At 40.6% G+C, this 24612-nt stretch overlaps 1 protein-coding gene across 1 annotated transcript in view; it reads left to right on the top strand.

Annotated features, from left to right (window-relative positions):
- LOC149450013 (peptidyl-prolyl cis-trans isomerase-like) overlaps positions 1-24306 on the top strand; it is a 38653-nt gene extending 14347 nt beyond the window's left edge. The window contains exons 2-5 of the mRNA XM_089692438.1: positions 7521-7551; positions 8535-8623; positions 19337-19509; positions 23730-24306. Of these exons, the coding sequence (XP_089548564.1) occupies positions 7521-7551; positions 8535-8623; positions 19337-19509; positions 23730-23880 (444 nt within the window). The 3' untranslated portion in view covers positions 23881-24306. The remainder of the gene's footprint in view (positions 1-7520; positions 7552-8534; positions 8624-19336; positions 19510-23729) is intronic.
- The last annotated feature ends 306 nt before the right edge of the window (positions 24307-24612 follow it).

Below are 24612 nucleotides of genomic sequence, written 5' to 3'. Positions count from 1 at the left end.
CTAGTGAAAACCCAAAATTCAGTAACTCATAAAATTAGAATATTACATAAGACCAATAAAAAAAAGGATTTTCAATACAGAACTGTTGGCTTACTGAAAAGTATGTATATGTACAGTATAGTATGCACTCAATACTTGGTCAAGGCTCAGCCTGTGGCACTGCAGAGGTGTTGTGGAAGCCCAGATTGCTTTGATAGTGGCCTTCAGCTCATCTGCATTGTTGGGTCTGGTGTCCCTCATCTTCCTCTTGACAAAAACCCACAGATTCTTTATGGGGTTTAAGTCAGGCAAGTTTGCTGGCCAATCTAGCACAATTATATCATGATCATTAAACCTGAAAAGTATGTCCATGTACAGTATAGTATGCACTCAATACTTGGTCAAGGCTCAGCCTGTGGCACTGCAGAGGTGTTGTGGAAGCCCAGATTGCTTTGATAGCGGCCTTCAGCTCATCTGCATTGCTGGGTCTGGTGTCCCTCATCTTCCTCTTGACAAAAACCCACAGATTCTTTATGGGGTTTAAGTCAGGCAAGTTTGCTGGCCAATCTAGCACAATTATATCATGATCATTAAACCTGAAAAACATGTCCATGTACAGTATAGTATGCACTCAATACTTGGTCAGGGCTCAGCCTGTGGCACTGCTGAGTTGCTGTGGAAGCCCAGATCTCTTTGATAGTGGCCTTCAGCTCGTCTGTATTGTTGGGTCTGGTGTCTCTCATCTTCCTCTTGACAAAAACCCACAGATTCTTTATGGGGTTTAAGTCAGGTGAGTTTGCTGGCCAATCAAGCACAATGATATCATGATCATTAAACCAGGTATTGTTACTTTTGGCAGTGTGGGCAAGTGCCAAGTCCTAGTGGATAATGAAATCAGCATCTCCATAAAGCTGGTCAGCAGAGGGGAGTATGAATTGCTGTAGAATTTCCTGGTAGAGGACTACGCTGACTTTGGACTTGATAAAACACAGTGGACCAACACCAGCAGATGACATGGCTCCCCAAATGATCACTGACTGTGGAAACTTCACACTGGACCTCATGAAAATTGGATTCTGTGCCTCTCCACTCTTCCTCCAGACTCTGGGACCTTGATTTTACTTTCATCTGAAAAGAGGACTTTGGACCACTGAGCAGCAGTCCAGTCCTTTTTCTCCTTAGCCCAGATAAGACACTTCTGATGTTGTCTCTGGCTCAGGAGTGGCTTGACACAGGAAATGCGACAGATGTAGCCCATGCCCTGGATATGTCTGTGCGTGGAAGCTCTTGAAGCACTGACACCAGCCGTAGTCCACTCCTTGTGACTCTCCCCCAAATGTTTGAATGGCTTTTGCTTCACAATCCTCTCAAGGCTGTGGTTATCCCTTTTGCTTGTGCACCTTTTTCTACCACACTTTTTCTTCCACTCATCGTTCTATTAATATGCTTGGATACAGCACTCTGTGAACATCCAGCTTCTTTAGCAATGACCATTTGTGACTTACCCTCCTTGTGGAGGGTGTCAATGACTGTCTTCTGGACAACTGTCAAGTCAGCAGTCTTCCCCATGATTGTGTATCCTACTGAACCAGACTGAGAGACCATTTAAAGGCTCTGGAAACCTTTACCAGTGTTTTGAGCTAATTAACTAATCAGAGTGTGACACCATGGGGTTTATTTACTAAAGCTGGAGAATCCAAAATCAGACTCCCTTCTGCATAGAAACCAATCAGCTTCTAACCTCAGCTTGTTCAATGAAGCTTTGGCAATGAAACCTGGAAGCTGATTGGTTTCTATGCAGAAGGGAGTCTGATTTTGGACTCTCCAGCTTTAGTAAATAAACCCCCATGAGTCTACAATATTAAAATATTTCACAATATTCCAATTTTCTGAGATACTGAATTTTGGGTTTGCACTAGCTGTAAGCCATAATCATCAAAATTAAAAGAAAGAAATGTTTGAAATAAATCACTCTGTGTGTAATGAATCTATGCAACATATGAGTTTCACTCTTTGAATTGAATTACTGAAATAACTTTCTGATGATATTCTAATTTATTGATATGCACCTGTATATACTATGCATAAAAGTGCGGAAACTTTTTGAAGACCCTGCGGTACGTCCTGTCTATCATGTTATCATCAAGTGTCATATCCAAGTAAATAATATCACCAGAGACCAGTGGCGTCCCGAGGCAGGTGCAGGGGGTGCAGTCGGCACCGGGTGACACTGACCGCACGGGGTGACACCGGACCCGCTCCACGAAAAGGTAAGTTGTAAAGCAAGCCAACGATCCCCGCAGGATGGATCGGATCCATCCTGCGAGGATTGTTGGCTTTCTTTACAACTTACCTTTTCTTGGAGTGGGTCCGGTGTCACCCCGTATAGGTTGCATGCCGAAGATCCTGCGGGGATCGTCAGCATGCAAACTATACGGGGTGACCCCGGTGTAGCGGCAAGATGTGTCTCCCATGTAGATGTCCCCTGAAGCAACTGCGCATGTCCCGGTTTCAAATGCTGATACTAGAATATTTTATTTACAGGCATACCTCGGTTTACGAACACCTTGGTTAACGTAATTTTTGGTTTACGAATGAAAATCCATTGAAAATAATGGCTCGGTATACACATTTTTTTTGCAATACGAACGGATTAATTGGTTTTCAATGCATTTACAATTTTTTTTTTTAATCATGTCCCTATATATTACTATGTCTTTAAAATGCACTTTATAAAGAGTTTTGAACAGATAAGACTTTTTTTTACTTTTTTCTGACCTCCGCAACGAATTGATTGGTTTTCAATGTATTTACGAATTAATTTTTAATCATGTCCCTGTACAGTATTTATGCCTTTAAAGTGCACTTCATAAAGAGTTTTGAACAGATAAAAGACTTTTTTTTTAACTTTTTTCTGACCTCTGTAATGGATTAATTGGTTTTCAATGCATTCCTATGGGAAACCACGTGTCGGTTTACGAATTTTTCGCAATACGAAAAGTCCCGCAAAATGAATTAAATTCATAAACAGAGGTATGCCTGTACTTTTTCATATTTCTAAACTATAACTTTCTAAGACTTGGAGGAATCCCTTGCAGTGCTGATTTTGGTTATAACAGAAGCAAGAGCAAGTGAATTCTGAGATGAAGATAAACATGCACACAGAAGAAGACGTATTAACAGAGCATGAAGATGACTGAGTGATATCCCGTCTCAGATTCACATTCTCAGATTTATAACTGTGCTGTAACTGCAATGACATTTCCTACCTAAATAAGCCATTCATTCAACAATGTTCAAAGCATGTCTGAGAAAAATCAGCCTGCTGATACTTTGTTAGGAATTGTAGCACTTTCTTGTTCCTAATACTGAAATACTTGCTGCTGGCTCTGCTACTTGCAATTTTTTAATTGTGGATGTCTCTGTGTAATTTCTCTGTGCTGTGTCTACACGCATACTGCATGTTATTTCAAATTATATGTCTGGATAAAATAACATATTCAAGACATATCTGCAATAAAAGCACATTCTGTTGTGTTCTTTATATTTAAAAATGCTGTAAGTACAAAGAAAAAACTGTTGATTCTGTCAAAAACCCTTGTGACCTCCTGTAGTTAGTGTATCTGACAACACTGCCTCAGCTCTACCAAAATCCCCAGCAGTGTTGTCATCCTTGCCAAGTTCTTCCATACTGGATTACAGAAAACCTCCTCCTCTCCTTAACCCCTTTGCGCTGGTGCCTCCTGGCCCTTTAAGAGGTTTCAGAAGCTGGGAGGCGGGGCAGGGTTTTAGGTCATGTGACCGCCGTGATTCGCTGTCACGGAGGTCACATGATCGGAAAAGGTCCTGATTCCAAGGGAAGATTGGGACCTTTCCGCGAGTGACGGAGATATGTGCTGGGAGAGCGCAGGGCTTGCGCTCTCCCAGCACATATGTATTTTCAAATGGTACGCAAATATGACGCTGAGAGGCCGCATATTTGTGTGCGGTCGGCATCTAGGGGTTAAGGAGCATATGTTCTGTAGTCCAGCAGGAAAGATAACACTACTTTTCAGTGTATCAGTGGCAGCTCACTACAAGAAAGTATACGCTCCCTGAATTTCTGAAAGGATCAACAAGTATTTTTCTGTTCCTGCAGCACTTTTAACCACTTTGGCCTTATTTCATTATAACATCCCATGGACCTGCAGACTGTCAGTGTATCTGTCTGCCTGTACCTCAATCAGGCAGGCAGTTACACTCTGACAGGAAGCTCAATGAATTATGTTCTATCTTTCCAATCTAAGCATTGAAAGTGTGATCTCTGTATCTTACAGTTGTGATGAGATAGCGATAACTCCAATCTTATTTGAATAAAAAAGGCAGATGACACCTTGTAGATCTGGTGAAGTTTATTCCATAAACTGAGAGAATCTTACAACAATGAACATCGGATAGGTCAAAAGATCATAATGTGATCTACTCCATAAGACATGAGGCTTGAAGCTGAGGTGCATTACTGGGAAAATGAACAAAAGGGTGGGCTATCTATACAGCATGAACTAAACCAAAGGAAAGGGAGGAGCAGAGACAAAATAAAAATTACACTTAAAGGCATATGACAGTCATGTGAAACATGACAAATTACCTAGAGTGATCAGCAGCGTTCTGGTTTGTCATTGAGAACTAAAAGCCACCAGCTGCAAAGGGTGTCGGCTATAGTTTTCCCATTCACAGAACGCTGTGATTGAATGACCTGCATGGCCACATTTTTTTTTAGTTTGTGACAGCAAGCAGGGGGAGAAGATCTAGCTGTCAAAACAGGGACTCCAGGGGGTGCATAACATGTTACATGTTACACCCTGCATATGGGTGTAACATGTTACAAAAGGTAAACTTATACTTTAACTTGAGAGAAATATGCTATCTACCATTGCTGGTCCCCTAAAAAAAATGGATGCCTGGCTGTTATGCTACCCCATTGGCTTTACTGACCTGGAATAATTACATAATTATGTGCCTTAAAGTAATTGTGGACTGGCCTAAAAAGAAAAAAAAAAAGGCTGCCAAAGTGCAGCTAACTTGAGATGACTGCAAATATATGTTCTAGTCGTCAGATCAGTCCCTGTGTCCCTATGGATCCCTTGGAACCTAGGTCCAGGATGTACAAGGACAATGACTCACTCTAAGGCGTACCATACACATTACAATCTGACCATACAATCAACTTAGGATCTACCAAAACTATGTTATATAAGGACCTAAACAGGGGCGGACTGACCATTTGGAAACTTAGGCACTGCCCGAGGGCCCGGGGTCAGTAGGGGGCCCCATGAGATGCCCCTGGTACCTTTTTTATAGGCTTTTTTGAGTTTAGGCAAGGACACAGGGGCCCCATGATCCCCTATTGCCCAGGGGCCCCATGAGTTGTCAGTCCGCCCCTGGACCTAAACTATCCAATCAATTTGTATACAATCAGGCAGGTCCTTTAACTAAATGCTTGTTGGTAGATCTAAAGGGGATTGTACAATAACATAGTAACATGTGGTCAGCTTATCTCGGGATTAAACCCCCTTTCAGCTTGGAAATAAGTCAATTCACCTGTCATTCAGCTGTCAATTGTCAGAACTAAAGTGGGAAGCAGAGGACCTGTGATCAGCCTCTATGGACCTTCACAAGCATACAGGGAACAATTTGAAAACTTACAATGGTACTTGCAGCAGCATAAAGAACCTACATTTAATGGGCTCTGTCATGGACAAAAACAACAAAATGGCTGCTGTCCCAAAACTCTGCTGTTATGGCTGAGTGGTAGTTTGTTCTAACGTTCTAAGCTCAAGACACTTCCAGCTAGTGTTTAAGTGTGCTACTTCCTCTCGCCCTCTCCACATTCCTATTGACATGTCACAATAAATAAAAGGAAGGAAATAAGAAAAAGAAGCAAAGTAGCCCTATAGGGCTGTCAAACTGGCGGCCCTCCAGCTGTTGTTAAACTACAAGTCCCATCATGCCTCTACTTTTGGTAGTCATGCTTGTAACTGTCCATCTTGCATTTCCAACTTCCTTGTAGTTTGGCAACAGCTGGAGGGCTGCCAGTTTGACACCTATTCCCTAGAACCAATATGAATGTGCAGAAGGCAGAGCAGTGGCTAAATGGTTAGCACTTCCGCCTGCCAGTACTAGGGTCGTTGGCTTGAATCCCAACCAGCTGGTAGGTTAATTGGCTCCTGTCTAAATTGTCACTAGTGAGGTATGTGTATGTATGAATGTAAGTTCGGGAACTTATATTGTACGCCCCTTGAGGGTTAGGGACTGATATGACTGTACAATATATATATGTAAAGCACTGAGTAAATTGACGGTGCTATATAAGTACCTGAAATAAATAAATAGAAGGCAGGAAGGGAAGGACTTGTTTTAGCACCATCGTGAAGTCTTGCCTGTCAGCATGGCCTGATATCTGACCATAAAGGTCCTTGTAGGCATCTTAAAGTGCCTACATTTTATGCCAGTTGTTTCCCTATGACAGAGTCAATTCGTACGTGAATAAAAGAACTAGTAGTTTTTTTAAATTTACATGTTTAAAAGCAGAAAATTTTATATATATATATATATATATATATATATATATATATATATATATAATTAATTTTTTTTATATAGTATTCTTTTTTTTTTTTAAACATACGAAATGATATACAAAGACACTCTGGGGTTTATTTATAAAAATTTGCATAGGTAATTGTCTATCGAAACTGCAGCTACATTTGTTCTTTGCAAACTACCCAGCTGTTTTGAGAATGCTGCAAAATTGAATGTTCTAAGGCTTTTCTCTGCTGGTTGAATGTTCTTCAAATATTATGTGCAGTGGCAAAGATTGGTTTATTCATAACAACCATAGAGTGAATAAGGAAAATACCACATTATGGCTACTGAATGGAGTTGTGGATCATAGGAAATATATATACAGTACATCTTAGTAGATGATTCAGTTTAATCATTCTAGGGAATTCTGGAGGGAATAAGCAAAAATTGTAACCATTGCTACTACAGGATGTCCATTTATTTTCTGATTCCTTCCAGAGCTAAAATTGTAACTCCATCTCTTCTTACTAAGATGTATTTATTTCCTATGATCATCAGCTCCGTCTCATGGCCACAATGCAGTATTTCCCCCAATTTAGTCTATTATGCATGAACCTATCTGCACTACTGACTATAATATTTGATAAACATTCAACCAGTAGAAAAAAAAAACAGCTTAAAGACGTTTGATTTTTTCCCCATTCTCACAACAGCTGGTTAGTTCACACAGAACAAATGTACATGCAGTTTTGCAGGATGAATAGCTATGGCCTATGGCCAAATTGTTCATAAATAGACCCATATACATTGCTTTCTTGCTTTTTTATTTTCTATTTGCCTAAGTGGAAGCATTTTAACACTGTGATTTTTTGATGACTTTGCTGAGATGGGCAGCAGCTGCAGTAGCAGCAAAAGTGTAGATCTTTATGTGAGCAATGTAGTGCACCTGGCTGACCTCTGCTCCTATCCTTTCTTAGCTCCGGTTTGATGTAGTGCCCAAGACTGCAGGTAGGGCACTTATTTAGGTCACGGTGATATGAATACATTTCTCTTTGTGTGTGACTAACACAGTCAAGTGCAGAAAACTGCAGGATTCATACAACATTAAACAATCTAATTACCCACCAATACGATGATATACAGCGTGGCATATATAAAGAGCATGCTGATGCCATTATTTACAAAGAGAGTTTTTGAAGTTACATCTAACATCTCAGAACTAACCCTTATTCAAATTGTAGGTCTCTTTTGTATTAATAAAAGGTTAGTCCACTTAAGACTCATTTTCAGTTTTGAATGGATGATAATGGGTTGAATCATCAACCAGCTTTTTGCAGATTTCTGCACCTAAGTTCCTAACTATAACAACCTTCTATGCTCATTCTGGAGAAAGCAGAAGCAGGACAATCGTGCTTTCAGAGTCCACAAGTGACATATGAAGCCAGTAGGAGACTTAAAGTATAACTAAAGGCAAAACTTTTTTTTAGTTTTGGATAGAGTGGAGAGGGGTTAGAACACCTGTCAGTTTTTATTGCTGTCTGTGCCCTCATTAGAGAGATTAAACCGCTCTATTTGTCATGTTTACCCTTATCATTGAAAATTGAAAACATTGGGTTGTCCCCAGAACAGTGATAGAAGGGAAATCTTCCAATGAGAACACTAGTTTGGCTGAACCTGGTGACAACCTGTTTTGGCTTTGGGACAGGAAGTGAAGGGAAATCTCCCCTTGGGGACACAGACCGCAAAGAAAAACTTAACAAGGGTTATAACCCTCTCTTAGTCTATCCAAAGTGAAAAAAATATGTTTGCCTAAAGTTCTACTTTAACATTGACCCTACAAAACTAAGATATGAGCTTTGGGTGGACTAACCTTTAAAGTAATCTTGCCTTCCCTGTGTTTACTGCGTCTTTATATTTTTCAGCTATTATAGGACTCCTTTGTTTTTTGCTTCATTTGTTTTCCATTACATTATCAATTTTCACTTCTGTAGAGAACTTTCTGAAGCTATGTACTGGGGAGGTCGGATATGGCTACAAGGGCTGCACTTTCCACCGTATCATCCCAAGCTTTATGTGCCAGGTCAGTAGATATTTCTATTTTTAATATTATCACATGCAAATCTATGTATCTTTTGCTGAAAGGGTCTTGAACCATCAAAACTCACTTCTATTTCATTTGAACCCATCACCTTCTTTCTCCTCTATAACTAGCCTAATCTTCATCCTGTGCCATTCTATTTCCATACTCTCCTTTTCTCTTTCATCACCTGCTGATTTCTGGAAGCTGTTGCCAAAAAAGGAAGGCTAGTCACCAGTATTAACTGCTGATTTTCCCCCATTAGTGACTTACTATGCCTTAAAGCGTAACTACACTGCATCTGAGCACCACAAATCAAAAACGCTTTAAATTAATTTTGGCAAAACCATCTCAGGAAGCTGAGACTCACCAGGCCAGGCAATGTTTTTCCAATCTTCTCTTGTCCAGTTTTGCTGAGCCTGTGCGAACTGTAGTCCTGTTCTTAGCTGACAGGAGTGGCACCCGGAGTGGTCTTCTGCTGCTGTAGTCCATCTGCTTCAAGGTTCGATGTGTTGTGCATTCAAAAATGGTATGGTATCATTTGGAACCAGTCTGCCCATTCTCCTCTGACCTCTGACATCAACAAGGCATTTTTGTCCATAAAACTGCCGCTCACTGGACCATTCTCTGGAAACCCTAGAGATCTTGTGCGTGAAAATCCCAGTAGATCAGCAGTTTTTGAAATACTCAGACATCTGGCACCAACAACCATGTCACTTAAATTCCCTTTCTTGCCCATTCTGATGCTCAGTTTGAACTTCAGCAAGTCGTCTTCACCACATCTACATGCCTAAATGCATTGAGCGGCTGCCATGTGATTGGCTGATTAGAAGCGGAAGTTGTCCTCCCCCCTCTCTCCCCGTAGTCTTCTGGACACGTGACAGGTCCCAGAAGACTACGGGACCATTCACAAAGCCCAGCACTACTCGCACATGTGCAGTGAGCAGTGAAGCGCTGTCACAGCCGGGTGCCCACACTGAAGATGCCGGCGCCGGGAACACAGGGCAGCTGGTGAAACGGGCTGCGGGGTGGGGACACACACCGCGGGATCAAGGGGCAGGTAAGCCAAAGTTTGTTTTTTTTTTAAATCTACACGTGTATGGCCAGCTTAACTTTTCGAATTCAGTTGAATTTTTTCGAATTCAGTGGAAATCTTTTTGATTTCTAACAACTTTCCGAATTTTGTTGAATCAGTTTTGAATTCTGTTGAACCAATTTCGAATGTGAATGACTTTTTGAATTTGATCTAAATGTTTTACAAAATGAATTCAAATACGAATTACCGAAACAAATCCCAAAAACCAACTGAATTAATTTAACGAATCCAACTACACGAAATTTGTTAGATTTCGAATCGAAATGAAACAAATTTTTTTGTTTTGCACATGTCTAGTGGTGTCCTATGAACCAAATATGCAACTTTATAACTTTCAAACAAAAATTTCAAAATATAAAATTGGAGTATATTAGTGAATATATTAGTGACGGCGACACCCCTTCAAAAGATTTTAAGATAATAAATTGCAATATATATGGTTACACCCCCCTCAAGAAATAAAACAACTCTTCACTTACAATAGGGGATGTCACCATCACAATTATGCTGCAATATTATATTTTTAAAATTTTTTGTTTGAATGTTATAAAGTTGTATATTTGGTTTATAAGACACCACATATATATGGTATTCAGAGGGAGGGTCCCACCATCATGTCTATGATGAAATTAAATTGAAATTAAGTGACTGTGGTGAAGAAGGGAGCACAGAATTGTATATTTTATTGTAATATTTACATAGTATTTAGATTTTTAAATATTGCTCAGTTTAACTCTAATACAAGTTTCCATCATATTTTAAAATGTTGGTAAAATATGCACTCAGTTTTGTCAGTAAAAATAATCTGTAAGAGGTTGGCAACCAAGACTGCTGCTTGTGTGGGCAGGATGTGTACTGCTCCAATTACATGGGATGAAAAGGAGAAGAGGGACGGCGGGGATCAGAGCAGTATGCATTTCTACCACACAAGCAGCAGTATTGAGATGCTGTGGGGAGTAGGTAGAGAGCCACCTTGCCAACCACTCAGTTTCCGCCACCCCCCTCTGCCAATCCCTCCACTAGCTTCCGAATGCCCAATGGGTCAAATTCAAAATGCTAACACTGACGTACAAAGCTGTCCATAACACTGCTCCAAACTACATCACCGACCTGATATCCAAATACCACCCAAAACGTACTCTTCGCTCCTCACAAGACCTCCTTCTCTCTAGTTCCCTGGTCACCTCCTCCCATGCCCACCTCCAGGACTTCTCCAGGGTTTCACCTATCCTCTGGAACTCCCTACCCCAATCCATCAGACTATCACCTACTCTCCTCTTCTTTAGGCGCACCCTGAAAACCCACCTCTTCAGGGAAACCTACCCCGCCCTCTGCTAATCGCCGATCTCCTCCACTCTTCCTACCACTCCATCCCCCACAGCTATTCCTCCCGTACCACTATCTCCTCCCTCCTAGATTGTAAGCTCCAAGGAGCAGGGCCCTCAAAGCCCTCGTGTATCGCATTGTATTGTTATTGTACTGTCTCATGTATTGTCTCCCATTGCCATGTACAGTGCTGAGCGAACTGTTGGCGCTATATAAATACTGTATAATAACAGATTATACATTTAGCCCAGTGACAGGCACCAGATCAAGTAAGATCTGTGACAGCAGCTTCCCTGCACTGCTCTGCTTGAGAAGACCATATCTGTATTATACATTATTGCATCCTATACTGTAACCTCCTGACCTCCCCTGTACTGTGCCCTCCTGCCCCCCATACTCTGCACAGACATGCTGTACATGTATTCAGGCCATTGATGGGCTAGGAGAGGCATTTATGAGGCACATTCACCTTTTGCCAGGGCACATGTAGCAAGTCACCATTTCCCTGGTAAGGGTCCCAGTGCACTACTTTGCCCAGGGGTCCATGAGATGGCACTGGTAGCAGAAGCTAGTGGAGGGTTTAGCAGAGAGGAGTTGAGTATGCCGTGCAGTTGGTTAGGTGGATGAGTCTGACAGCAGGATTCATAATAGTCTGAAGAGGAGATAGTCTGTGTAGGCCAATGAGGAGGGAGTTGCAATAGTCAAGGTGAGAGATAACCAGGGAGTGAATTAGTAGTTTGACGGTGTCGCTACTTAAGATGGGGTGTATTTTAGAAATGTTCATTTGTTCAGTGATTGAATTTGGACTGAAAAAAGAAGGTCAGAGTACAAAATTACACCTAGAACCCTGGCATGAGGGGAGGGACTTAAGCCTAGTACACACAATCAGAAAATCATAAGAAAAATATCGCTTTCAAAGCAATCATATGATAATCTGATCATTAGTACATAGCTTTTGCCCAAAATTATTTGAAGGGACAAGCATGAAAAATTTCGTACAATTTTTGTACAATGTTCGTTTAACCATTAGCCGCCCGGCCAATGGCCGTTTGGCGGCTTCAGAAGTGTCTCTCCGTTCCGGGTACACGCCATTTGGCGTGCTCCCGCACATGCGCCGTTTGCGCTAATGCAGAGCGGCACAGCAGTGCGATCTGTCACTGGCCGTGCACCTCGGACACGGCCGATGACAGATCCCAGTATCGGCTCCCATTGCTGGTACCATGTGACCTGCTGTGACCAATCACAGCAGGTCACATGACAGTTGTATACAATGGATGGCTTCATTCATGATGCCATCCATTGTATACTAGTGCCTAGCTGTGAATGGTCACAGCTAATCACATGCACATGTCATGTGATTAGCTGTGACCAAATTACAGCTAAGCACAAAAAAAAAAAAAAGAAAAAGCTGAATGAATCGATTTCATTCAGGTAAATGCTTGCTTATAGCAAAGTAATTCTTTGCTATAAGCAAATTGTGTAAAAATAAAAAAAAATACTGATCACTTCCCCAAAGTAGTATAATGTTACTATGGTAACATTGTACTACTTTGGTCATAGTAAAATATGAAAAAAAATCTTAAAAAAAATAAAACAAAAAATGTAATAAAAAATTAAATATAATAAAAAAAATATATATATATATATATTTTTTTTTTCATACTGTCACCAGTCAGTGTCCCTGTTCACCGCCATGCCAGTTATATGATGACGCTGTACTGCACTGGTGACAGTATGTAAAAAAAAAAATAGTGAAAATAATTTTTTTAATTTTTTCATTTTCTGAAAAATTATGACAAAAAAATACAACTTCAAAAAACTCGCCATGCCTCTTATGAAGTACGTCGGACTGTCTACTCTGCAAAAAGGGGTCATTTGGGGATATCTGTACTATTCTGACATTCTTGGACCTCAAGAACTTAGATTGGCTGTCAGTACTTCAGGATTGATCAATATTCAGATCTATACCATAGTTTGTGAACTCTATAACTTTCCTACAAACTAAAAAATACATCCTAATTTGGGTTATTTTCACCAAAGACATGTAGCAGAATACATCTCGGCCTAAATTTATGAAGAACAATTATTTATTTGTAAACTTTTATAACAGAAACAAAGAAAAATGTGTTTTTTTTTCAAAAGTTTTTTTTTTTTTTTGTTAATTTAGCAAAAAATAAAAACCCCAGCGGTGATTAAATACCACCAAAAGAAAGCTCTAGTTGTGTGAAGAAAATGATAAAATTTTAGTTTGGGTACAGTGTTGTATGACCGCGCAATTGTCATTCAAAGTGTGAGAGCGCTGAAACCTGAAAAATGGCCTGGGCAGGAAGGTGTAAAATTGCACGGTATTGAAACGGTTAATCAGTACAGTTTTCATCTGAAAATTCAGTACAAATATAATACAATACATGACATCAGTTTCAAATTTTTATTCTGTTGTACAAACATTTTCGTAACTTTAGTAACCTCTTCATTTTCGATATGAGACTACCATGCAAAAAAAACAACAGACGATCATTCATCCGAGAGTGGTGAAATAGATATGTTTGGCAGCACGAAGGGAGGAATTATATTTTAGGAGGGCAGATTTATACAGGGTGAAGTCTTGGAGGGTTTGAGCTTTACTCAGCTCAGTTATGTCTTTTGCAACTTATGGTGTTGTCAATTTGCCAGGATGAGGGGAAATATCCATAAGTATTAGCAGAAGCAGCCCAGAGAGTCAAGAGCAATAGTGGAAAGAATAAATACAATGGTATCACTAAAATGAACACTGAGCACAACACTTATGTTGAGGGAGAGCTGGAACTAGCCAGCCATTTAATTAATTACTTCTGTTCAATCTTCTCAGAAATAAATTGCACCAGCAATAAAAAAAATTGAGGAAACATATTGGTTCTAGTAATGATTTCTGGAGACAGAGTTAGCAGAGGAACTGGCTCGGTTAGATCATTTCAGAAAATCTGATTGAATTATTTAACAATATCACTAATGTTTTGGACCAGGGTGGTGCTTTGGACATAGCCTATCTATATTGATTTCAGCAAGGCATTTGGTACAGTTCCACATAATGATCTAATACAAAAGTTGTACAAGCTTGAACATAACCCTTGTGTAGTATTCAGTTGGCTAAAGAATAGATAGCAGAGTGGGGCTGTAAATGGGTTTAATTCAGAACAGAGACTAATCACTAATGGTGCACCACAAGGCTCTCTGCTAGGTTGTGTTCTATTTAATCTACAGTCAGGTCCATAAATATTGGGACATTGACACAATTCTAACATTTTTGGCTCTATACACCACCACAATGGATTTGAAATAAAACGAACAAGATGTGCTTTAACTGCAGACTGTCAGCTTTAATTTGAGGGTATTTACATCCAAATCAGGTGAACGGTGTAGGAATTACAACAGTTTGCATATGTGCCTCCCACTTGTTAAGGGACCAAAAGTAATGGGACAATTGGCTTCTCAGATGTTCCATGGCCAGGTGTGTGTTATTCCCTCATTATCCCAATTACAGTGAGCAGATAAAAGGTCTAGAGTTAATTTCAAGTGTGCTATTTGCATTTGGAATCTGTTGCTGTCAACTCTCAAGATGAGATCCAAAGAGCTGTCACTGTCAGTGAAGCAAGCCATCATTAGGCTGAAAAAACAAAACAAACCCATCAGAGAGATAGCAAAAACATTAGGCGTGGCCAAAACAACTGTTTGGAACATTCTTAAAAAGAAGGAACACACCGGTGAGCTCAGCAACACCAAAAGACCCCGGAAGACCACGGAATACAACTGTGGTGGATGACCGAAGAATTCTTTCCCTGGTGAAGAAAACACCCTTCACAACAGTTGGCCAGATCAAGAACACTCTCCAGGAGGTAGGTGTATGTGTGTCAAAGTCAACAATCAAGAGAAGACTTCCCCAGAGTGAATACAGAGGGTTCACCACAAGATGTAAACCATTGGTGAGCCTCAAAAACAGGAAGGCCAGATTAGAGTTTGCCAAACGACATCTAAAAAAGCCTTCACAGTTCTGGAACAACATCCTATGGACAGATGAGACCAAGATCAACTTGTACCAGAGTGATGGGAAGAGAAGAGTATGGAGAAGGAAAGGAACTGCTCATGATCCTAAGCATACCACCTCATCAGTGAAGCATGGTGGTGGTAGTGTCATGGCGTGGGCATGTATGTCTGCCAATAGAACTGGTTCTCTTGTATTTATTGATGATGTGACTGCTGACAAAAGTAGCAGGATGAATTCTGAAGTGTTTCGGGCAATATTATCTGCTCATATTCAGCCAAATGCTTCAGAACTCATTGGACACCGCTTCACAGTGCAGATGGACAATGACCCAAAGCATACTTGTTTTTCAAGGGAAAGAAGTGGAATGTTATGCAATGGCCAAGTCAATCACCTGACCTGAATTCGATTGAGCATGCATTTCCCTTGCTGAAGACAAAACTGAAGGGAAAATGCCCCAAGAACAAACAGGAACTGAAGACAGTTGCAGTAGAGGCCTGGCAGAGCATCACCAGGGATGAAACCCAGCGTCTGGTGATGTCTATGCGTTCCAGACTTCAGGCTGTAATTGACTGCAAAGGATTTGCAACCAAGTATTAAAAAGTGAAAGTTTGATTTATGATTATTATTCTGTCCCATTACTTTTGGTCCCTTAACAAGTGGGAGGCACATATGCAAACTGTTGTAATTCCTACACCGTTCCCCTGACTTGGATGTAGACACCCTCAAATTAAAGCTGACAGTCTGCAGTTAAAGCACGTCTTGTTTGTTTCATTTCAAATCCATTGTGGTGGTGTATAGAGCCAAAAATGTTAGAATTGTGTCGATGTCCCAATATTTATGGACCTGACTGTATATATAAGTGATATACCTAAAGGGTTATTGGGTGTGGTATGTCTTTTTGCTGATGGCACAAAGTGTGCAATAGGGTTGATATTTCTGGAGATATCTGTAACATGGAACATGATTTGGCATTGCCGGAAGATTAGTCAAAACAGTGGAAACTGAACTTCAATGTCTGGAAATGTGAAATAATGCATCTAGAGAAAAAGGAATCCATTGACAGAGTACAGCATTGGGGGTACAGTGTTGGCCAGCACTGAAGATGACTGCAAAATGAGCAGTGGGAAAAGCACCTAGAATTCCAAGAGGTATCACTAGAGGGGTCACCTGCAGGAGGAAGGAGGTTCTGATTTCCTTATATAGATCTTTAGTGAGAATACTGTGTCCAGTTCTGGAGACCTCACTTACAAAAAGATATTGATAATTAGCCCAGAGACAAGAAACAAAAATAGTGAAAGGTAATTGGGATAAAACACATCAGTGACTTCAGGAACTTAATATGTACAGTCTAGCGGAAAGAAGGGAAAGGGGAGACATGATTGAAACCTTTAAATACATCAAGAGGGCACAATTTTAAATATGAAACCAAGTTCAAGAATATGAGGAAATGACCTCAAACTAACAGGAGGAAAGTTCAAAACTAATCTTAGCATTATTTTTCTGAAAGGGTAGTGGCTTCAAATATGCCTGGGACAAACATAGATTATAATCAGACAAAAAAAGTTAACAAAGAAAAAGGGCAGACTCAATGGACCATTTGGTCGTTTTTCCTGTCTTCACTTTGATATGTTTCTATTCCCAATGCACACATTCCTGAAAGTGGATGAAAAGTAGGTGGGTTCTGCAATGACCATTGGCTGGAGACTGGAACAACACAGAACAAGGAATTTGTCACCAGCACACTAGGAAACTCCATAATACACTTTATTGAGCAATCACATCACATCAAAGGAAGCAGGAAGGTGAGAGATTAGGATAGGAGTGAGATTTATAGGAGTGTACAGTGTACATACCCCATTGTCCTGGAGTTTATGTCAGCATGAGGGTTCAGTACTAACAGGATGTGGTGAGCAGGGGAGGACTGACTATTTGGAAACTTGGGCACTGCCCGAGGGCCCGGGGTCAATAGGGGGCCCTATGAGATGCCCCTGGTACCTTTTTCATAGACTTTTTTGAGTTTGGGCAAGGACACAGGGGCCCCATGATCCCTTATTGCCCGAGGACCTCATGAGTTGTCAGTCCGCCCCTGGTGGTGAGTGCAGTAATAGAGAAAGGGTAGGAACGCGAGTGATATATTTAAACTGTGCTGTGAACAAGTAATGAGAATTTGAGAAGAGATGATACTACTGTGAGAAGGAAAGGTAGAGGTTGCATTTTTTAAGGTGGAGAAAGTAGGAATCAGACTTGGAGCTCAAAAGAAAGAGCTGGATGAGACAATACTGGTTCAGTTACAGTCTGTCTGGACTGAAGCACAGTTCTTAGTCATTTTTTCTTGTTTCTGCTTGAGATGAACTGCTTGATACTTGTGCATAAATGATACTTGTGCCCTGTACTCCCTGGATGTGCCTTCTTCATAAGCTGATCTAAATTTATTGCAGGATGGGCCTGGAGAATGTTTGTCAATTAAATACGGTATTTAAGAACCAATGAGACACTTGAATGAAAGGGGAAATTTTCACAAGAGATATCAGCTCTTTGATCATGCAAGACGTCGTAAAAAATCTATCTAAAATATATTGGCAAGTTTAACAGCTGTTTAGGAGCAATTACCATAAGGCATTTGTTAGCAAGATGTTGTTTGTTCATTCCCCTAGCATGGAACTGGTTAATATACATATTTAAAAGGAGCAGCAGTTACCATTAAAGTGTTACTAAAGGCTAATTTTATAGTGATATGGGGATGCTTAGCTCAACGGTTGATGCGTTTTTAGTGAATTCATGGCAGACAGGAACTAAACTTAAAGGCCTGGTAGCCCACTTTTATTAAATAGTAACTGAAAAGTCCTATCAAACACAAAGTTTCCCACGCAGGGGGGTTTCAACTTCACTCAAAATACACAATGAAAATGCCAATCCCCCCGACTCTCTGGTTAGCAGTACCTCTGCTTGGCTTGGTCTCCCAGACCACTGACTGTTCAGGCTCACTCAGCCTAGGTGACAGCTACTTGCTGTTAAGGCCCCACATGGCCTCTTGACAGAGTTTACCCTATATCTCAGCTTGCTTCCTCCTGAGACTCACGGATTCCCTCCAGCCCCTTGTACTCACTAGCCTCTGCAGCTTCCTCAGCCTCCCAGACCCTCTCTTGGTCTCCCAGACTCTCGTAGCTGGCTAGACTTTCCCAGTCCTTGGGCCCAGAATCCCCGTCACAATGGTTGTAGTCTCCACCCGGAGCTTCCAGCTCTCCTGACAGGGCTCTGTCTTCAGAGTTACAGCAATAGCAACTGCTATGCCATCTCCACACTTGTGAGCTACACTCAGATCTGCCTTATAACGAGTGTGTGCACCTTCACACACACACCCTGCAGAACTTCTGAAAAACCTAGACACAAAATTGAAGACTCCATCCCATCCAATACTCTTTGAAGCCTTCAAGCTTACAGCCCCAATCTAGACTTACTAAATCCAGGGAAAGCTTAAAACATATCTTTCTCTGCTCACCAAACATTTGCTGGAGCCTCTGAAACTGACTATTTGAGAGTCCTGTGTCCTTCTCAAATCCATTTCCACAGTGACAGAGGCTTGCACTTTCACAATATATATAACATACATGTTATACTCATCTGCTTTGTGCAATGGTACTGCACAGAGTGGTCCCAATCCTCCTCCTCTTCTTGTGTCCCCCGTTGGCAGTCATGGCTTCTCCTTTTCTTAGTGTGTCCCTATAGCAAGCTGTCCACTATGGAGGTGCATGGTGTCTGCTCTCATCTGAGCTGTGTGTCTATGGAGCCGCGCTTGGACCCACCCCCACTTCCTCCTCACTGCATTTGATTGACGGAAGCAGAAGCCAATGGCTCCCTTCACACAGGGAAGGGGGAGGACAGAGAAATATAAACATTTTTGCCTCAATGCAAGCAATACATTAAGATAAATAAATATTTTAAGCTTTAGTATAACTTTCAGCATTTGTTCATAATGTCTGTTTACAATTCCAACACAGCATGGAGATGGTTAAAATTGATATTTCAAATCAGCAGCAGCAAACTGTGAAAGGGCAGAGAATGTATATGAGAATGTGACAGGAGCTGCACATGGTAAATTGCTAACTATTTTAAATCACCTAAGTACTGTTTGTTCATGCAGATGTGTAAGATTCTCTTTAAAAGGTTTAAATGTGACCCACAATCAAATCTATTCTCATATCTCTGATCAGTGTCACTTAATATACATACTACTGTATTCTTAAATCTGTTCTGCTTTCCATCTAAATTCTAGGGTGGTGATTTCACCAACCACAATGGCACTGGAGGTAAATCAATATACGGTGGTAAGTTTGAAGATGAAAACTTCACTCTGAAGCACAGTACCCCAGGTGTCCTCTCCATGGCCAATGCAGGGCCCAACAGCAACGGCTCTCAGTTCTTTATTTCAACTATCAAGGCTGATTGGTAAGATGATTGATAGCATAGCTAATGAGATAATGCAGATATTTTCAATAAAGGAATAAGGTGTTAAGAGTGCATCTATAGCAGTCCAAAACTGGGACAAAAAATAGGTCTGGGCATTTAAGACTAAGCAGCCCCCCCCCTTTTTTTTTTTTAACCAAATTACAAATAATGACAACTACTGGTTTCTAGGTGTCTTTTAGTAGCCTGCTTTGGTCATTTATGACTGGACAATGAAAGACCAGCAATAGCCTGGTCAGGTGAACTCCCTCCTACTGTCAGCTTATCCCCTTCCAGTCCGGGCTGATTGTGGCATTCCTCTACTACATGCAAAAAACATAATTTTTTTGCTAGAAAATGACTTAGAACCCCCAAACGTTATATATTTGTTTTACGAAGAGGCCCTAGAGAATAAAATGGTGAATGCTGTATATTTTTATGTCACAGGATATTTGTTTTCAAACACAAATTCTTTTGGATAAAATACACTTAAATTAATTTTAATGTACAAAAACACAAAATAATACCCAATTGTTTGGTAAAATATAAATAAAATGATGTTACAATGAGTAAATAGATGTCATGTTTTAAAATTGCGTCTGGTTGTGGAACGGCGCCAAATTACGGTACCTATAAATTTTTATAGGCAACATTTTAAAAGCCTTTACAAGTTACCAGTATAGAGATACATGGGTGGTCTGGGGCTAGACTTATTGCTCTCACAACGATCAAGGCAATACCTCACATGTAGGGTGCGATTTCCATTTACATATGCGTGAGGGACCTGTGCGCACGGGGGGAGCTTTAAATTTGTTTTGCTATTGTATTATTTAAATTTTTTTTTAACACTGTACCTTTACTTTTTTATTGATCAACTTTATTTCTATTACAAGGGATGAACAACATCCCTTGTGATAGCATGGGCCATGACAGGTCCTCTTTATTGGAGAGTTCTGGGGTCTGTTAGACCCCAAATCTCTCCTCTGGCATTCAATGCAAGCAATCAGATACAGATCAGTCTGATCGGTTGCTTCACTGGCCGCTAATGGCCAGGAAAACACAGAGCTAAAACAGAAAGTGATGAAATCCTTGTTGCTTCCTCTTTCTGACATCACACAGCGGGAGGAAAAAACATCCGTTCCTCTCACTGTCTGCCTAGAGCTGGATGCCGCTGGTCACATACTTACTAGGCTCCCCGACTGCATGGGAGATCCCGGTAAAGGCGGCAGTGGCAGGAGGGAGTGGGAGAGGGAGTGGGATCCACCTGTAAAAGTAATCCAGCAGTTTGTTAGCTCCCGGATTACTTTTATCTTGTGCAAAATCGTTGGGGCTAAAGACTGTTATTTTGATCATTGCTGCAGTTGCATCGATGACGGAGATATCATCCTTCCCCTCCGAGGACGTTCATAAATGTACAGCTCCGGGAAGTGGTTAAATGCAGGACACCTTTTGTTGGTCAGAACCGTCTATCTCTTGCAATGTGAGTGATACTGAACAAAGGATAACAGAAGATAAAATGTCTGATCTCTTCACTTCTATCTTGTATTATCCTCTGTTCAGTATCACTCACATTGTGAGAGAGAGAGAGAGAGAGAGAGAGAGAGAGAGAGAGAGAGAGACAGTGACCAAAGCATCTCATCACAGTTAAATTACTTGACAAGTAAAACAGCACTTATCTGGGATCCGTGGGTTCTGCGGCTGCAAAGACATCATGCGGCGATGGGGTCTCCTCTCCTGCACCTCCTCTTCACAGTCACCTGACCTATAGTCTCCGCCCTCAGGCCCTGACTGCCATATGCAGTGAATTGAATATATGGCCTCTGCAGAGAGGCCAGGGTGAGCGGAACGGGTTCAAGGAGCAGCCCGGCTGCCGCAGCTGCCTTGGTCATGCGGCCCCGGCCCACCGAGCAGGTGCCCGATAGCCAGTCTGGGCCTGATCTATAGCCAAGAACATTTTTTGTTCTTGATAGAATGGAAAAGGGTCTGGTCAGCCAGACAGTAATTAGACACTCCTAGAAGAGGTAAGGACAATGACATGCAAGGAAGTAGTGGGCTGTGCTGGAGAACTGACTCTTCCTGGAGTAGTCAAATTTTCTAGTAAGTTCAACTCTCTGCAAAATAACAAAAATAATTTGTGGAAAGGAAAACAGACAAACATTTAAAATACTTGATTTTTTTCTGTTCTTTTAACCGCAGTTGAAGATGGAATCTTTTTTAAAGCGCATTTAAACCCACTGATTTGTTTACCCAAACAGATTTAAAGTATGACTCTCGTAATAATCCTCACAGTTTCCAGTTCTCTTCTGTCAGTTCTCCATTAAACTCTCAAGCCCTCAAATGGCTGGTGTCATAGCTAACCACATATGCAGCAGCATGGCAACTGCAGGTCTAAATATCAGCTAAGGTGGTGCCATCTTAACCTGTGAAATATAAGAACATTAAGTTTCACTTTGTGGATGTGTCCCTTACAGGACACAGACAGTAAAAAAAAAAAAACCAAACAATTTACAGGGGTTTTCATCATTCCATTTTCTATCCAAACTATATTTATAAAATCTTTGTCTATAAACAAACTTTAAATAGGTTTGCAGATTTTTTTTAAATCTTTTTTTAATACGATTTTTGAAAGCAAGACACTTGCTGTTTGTGAGAGTTTGCATCCAGTAAGGCTATACATTGGATTATTGATGGAGGTTTTTCCTTAACTTGATATCTCTGTTCTTGGCAGAGAGCAGCTTGGAGGTTAATTCCCTTATAATACAGACTTGCAAACTGTAGACTACAGAAGTCTTTGGGGAATCTGGAACATCCAGGCAGAATCTTGGGGGATGACAAGGAACATATCAGTGGGACAGCACATGCAAGCCTCACAACTCATGTTATTTAGCTCTCGTGAGCAGACCTTTCTTTTAAAAGATCATAAAGTTGTTTTGAAAGGCTAAAGTTTTTTTTTTACCTTCATGCGTTTTATGAAAGAAGGTAAAAAACCTTCTGTGTGTTGCTCCCCCCACAGCCCCTCTATTACTCACCTGAGTCCCTTCTCAATCCAGCGATGTGCATGGGAGCCCCGGGTGTCCCAGGACTCCCTCTCCTCATTGGTTGGGACAGCAGTGGGACCCATAGGGTCAATCACAGTCAGTAAGCCAATGGGGAGAGAACAGGGGATGTGTCAATGCCCTCATAGCAAGTGGCTTGCTATTGAGGGTACTGGTCAAGGGGGAGGAGCCAGAAGCACTTATGGGGGACCCGAGAAGAAGAGGATCATGGCTGCTCTGTGCAAAACCACTGCAGAGAGCAGGTAAGTATGACATTTTTTTTTTTTTTAAAGCCGAACCTTTACTATCACTTGAAAGGGTGCCGTTTAATATAGCAAGATGAGGTAAGGATTCATGTACAAGATACCATAACATCACCTAACATTTTGTATCCCTGAGATGTGCTCCTTAGGTACATAAGGATAGCAAGGCTCTCTCATTTTGGCACTAACTATAGGTTTCATTTATCCCAAGTTCTTAGGCATTGATCCCTTGATACATGGGGCATTATGCTATGTAATTATAAATTACTTCTAAAACATAAAACCAGAAAGTGAGACAAATCAACAATTTCCAACTCCAAAAGCCAATCCCCCACCTATACACTAGGTCAGTTTGGTTTGTTAATTAAGCTTTAAATGCTAGTGAAGAAACAAGCTTACTAATTACAAGCTTAGGCTCTACACATTATACAATTTTATTGTACAATTTTCCTTTAGGTTTACCAAAACCATATAATATGAGGTCAAACATAAACACTTAATTTCTATGCAATCAGGTAGGCCCTTGCACTACATAGTTGAAGGTAAATCTAAAGGAAATTGAACAAGAAAATTGTATAGTGTATTGCCAGCTTTACAATGTTATTTGTTGGTGCTACCTGTTAGTATCTTTCTATAAATACACTGCAGAAATCTATGAATTGTTGAATTGTTTTTGTGTGTTCTACCTACTAATTATCCTTAAAGCAGAACTCCAGTTTTAAATTTAAAATTCAAGAAGCCAGGGTCATTAGAAAATTTAAAAAAATATATTTTGCTTCAGACAGCTTTCTGCCATTAAATGAGATCAGTCTTGTGGGTTGACAAAAAAAACTAGAGTTCTGCTTTTAATCACAGCCACCAAAACAATAAACTTGCTGTATGCTCATATATTTTGTTCTTCTCTGTTGCTATCATACAATCAAAGGCTGAATGGGAAACATGTGGTGTTTGGTAATGTGGTGGAAGGAATGGAAGCGGTGAAGAAGATGGAAAGTTATGGCTCCAACAGTGGGAAGACCAGCAAGAAGATTGTGATTACCGATTGTGGAGTCCTAGAAGACACACCTTCTGCTTGACAATGACACGCAAATGAAACACCATGTGACCGTAACATATAACGTCATCATAGTCAACACAGAGAAGCTGACTTCAGTGACGACATGCATTTGTTCTTTGTCAACTACATTGTCTCAGTATATATAATAGCATTATTTATTGACACAGTATGCGACCAGATCATTTCAGCAACTTGCCTCTGCCTTTTGCCTCCTACTGAAATAGTCCATTATACCCCGTAGTTAAAATCGGTGGATTCCGACTAATGGCTTGTTCATTACATGTAGTTCTCAGTCTCAACTGCCTTTGATGTTTTCCTACCCTCTGCTGGAGCACACTTTGCAAATCAACTGTTTACATCTGGGAAAGCAAGCTCAGGACTCTTACATCCATTTAATGTTTTTATCATGTTTAAACTTATACTTAAAAATAAAATATGAAGGAAATATGGAGTTATTTATTATTAACCACTTGCCCTCCAGAGGATTTACCCCCCTTCCTAACCAGGCCACTTTTTGCGATACGGCGCTGCGTTACTTTAACTGACAATTACGCGCTCATGCAACACTGTACATAAATTAAATTTATGTCTTTTTCCCCACAAATAGCGCTTTCTTTCAGTGGTATTTGATCACCTATGCTGTTTTTATTTTTTGCACTATAAACAAAAAAAGACCAACAATTTTGAAAAAAAAAACCCCAATATTTTTGACTTTTTGGTATAAAACATATCCAATACAAAAAATTTAAAA

The sequence above is a fragment of the Staurois parvus genome, unplaced genomic scaffold, assembly GCF_062004578.1.
Source record: "Staurois parvus isolate SC_StPar_1 unplaced genomic scaffold, SC_StPar_1.0 ptg000586l, whole genome shotgun sequence".
Taxonomy (NCBI): domain Eukaryota; kingdom Metazoa; phylum Chordata; class Amphibia; order Anura; family Ranidae; genus Staurois; species Staurois parvus.
Note: the sequence above shows the minus strand (reverse complement) of the source record. Positions and strands in the feature narration are given on the sequence as shown.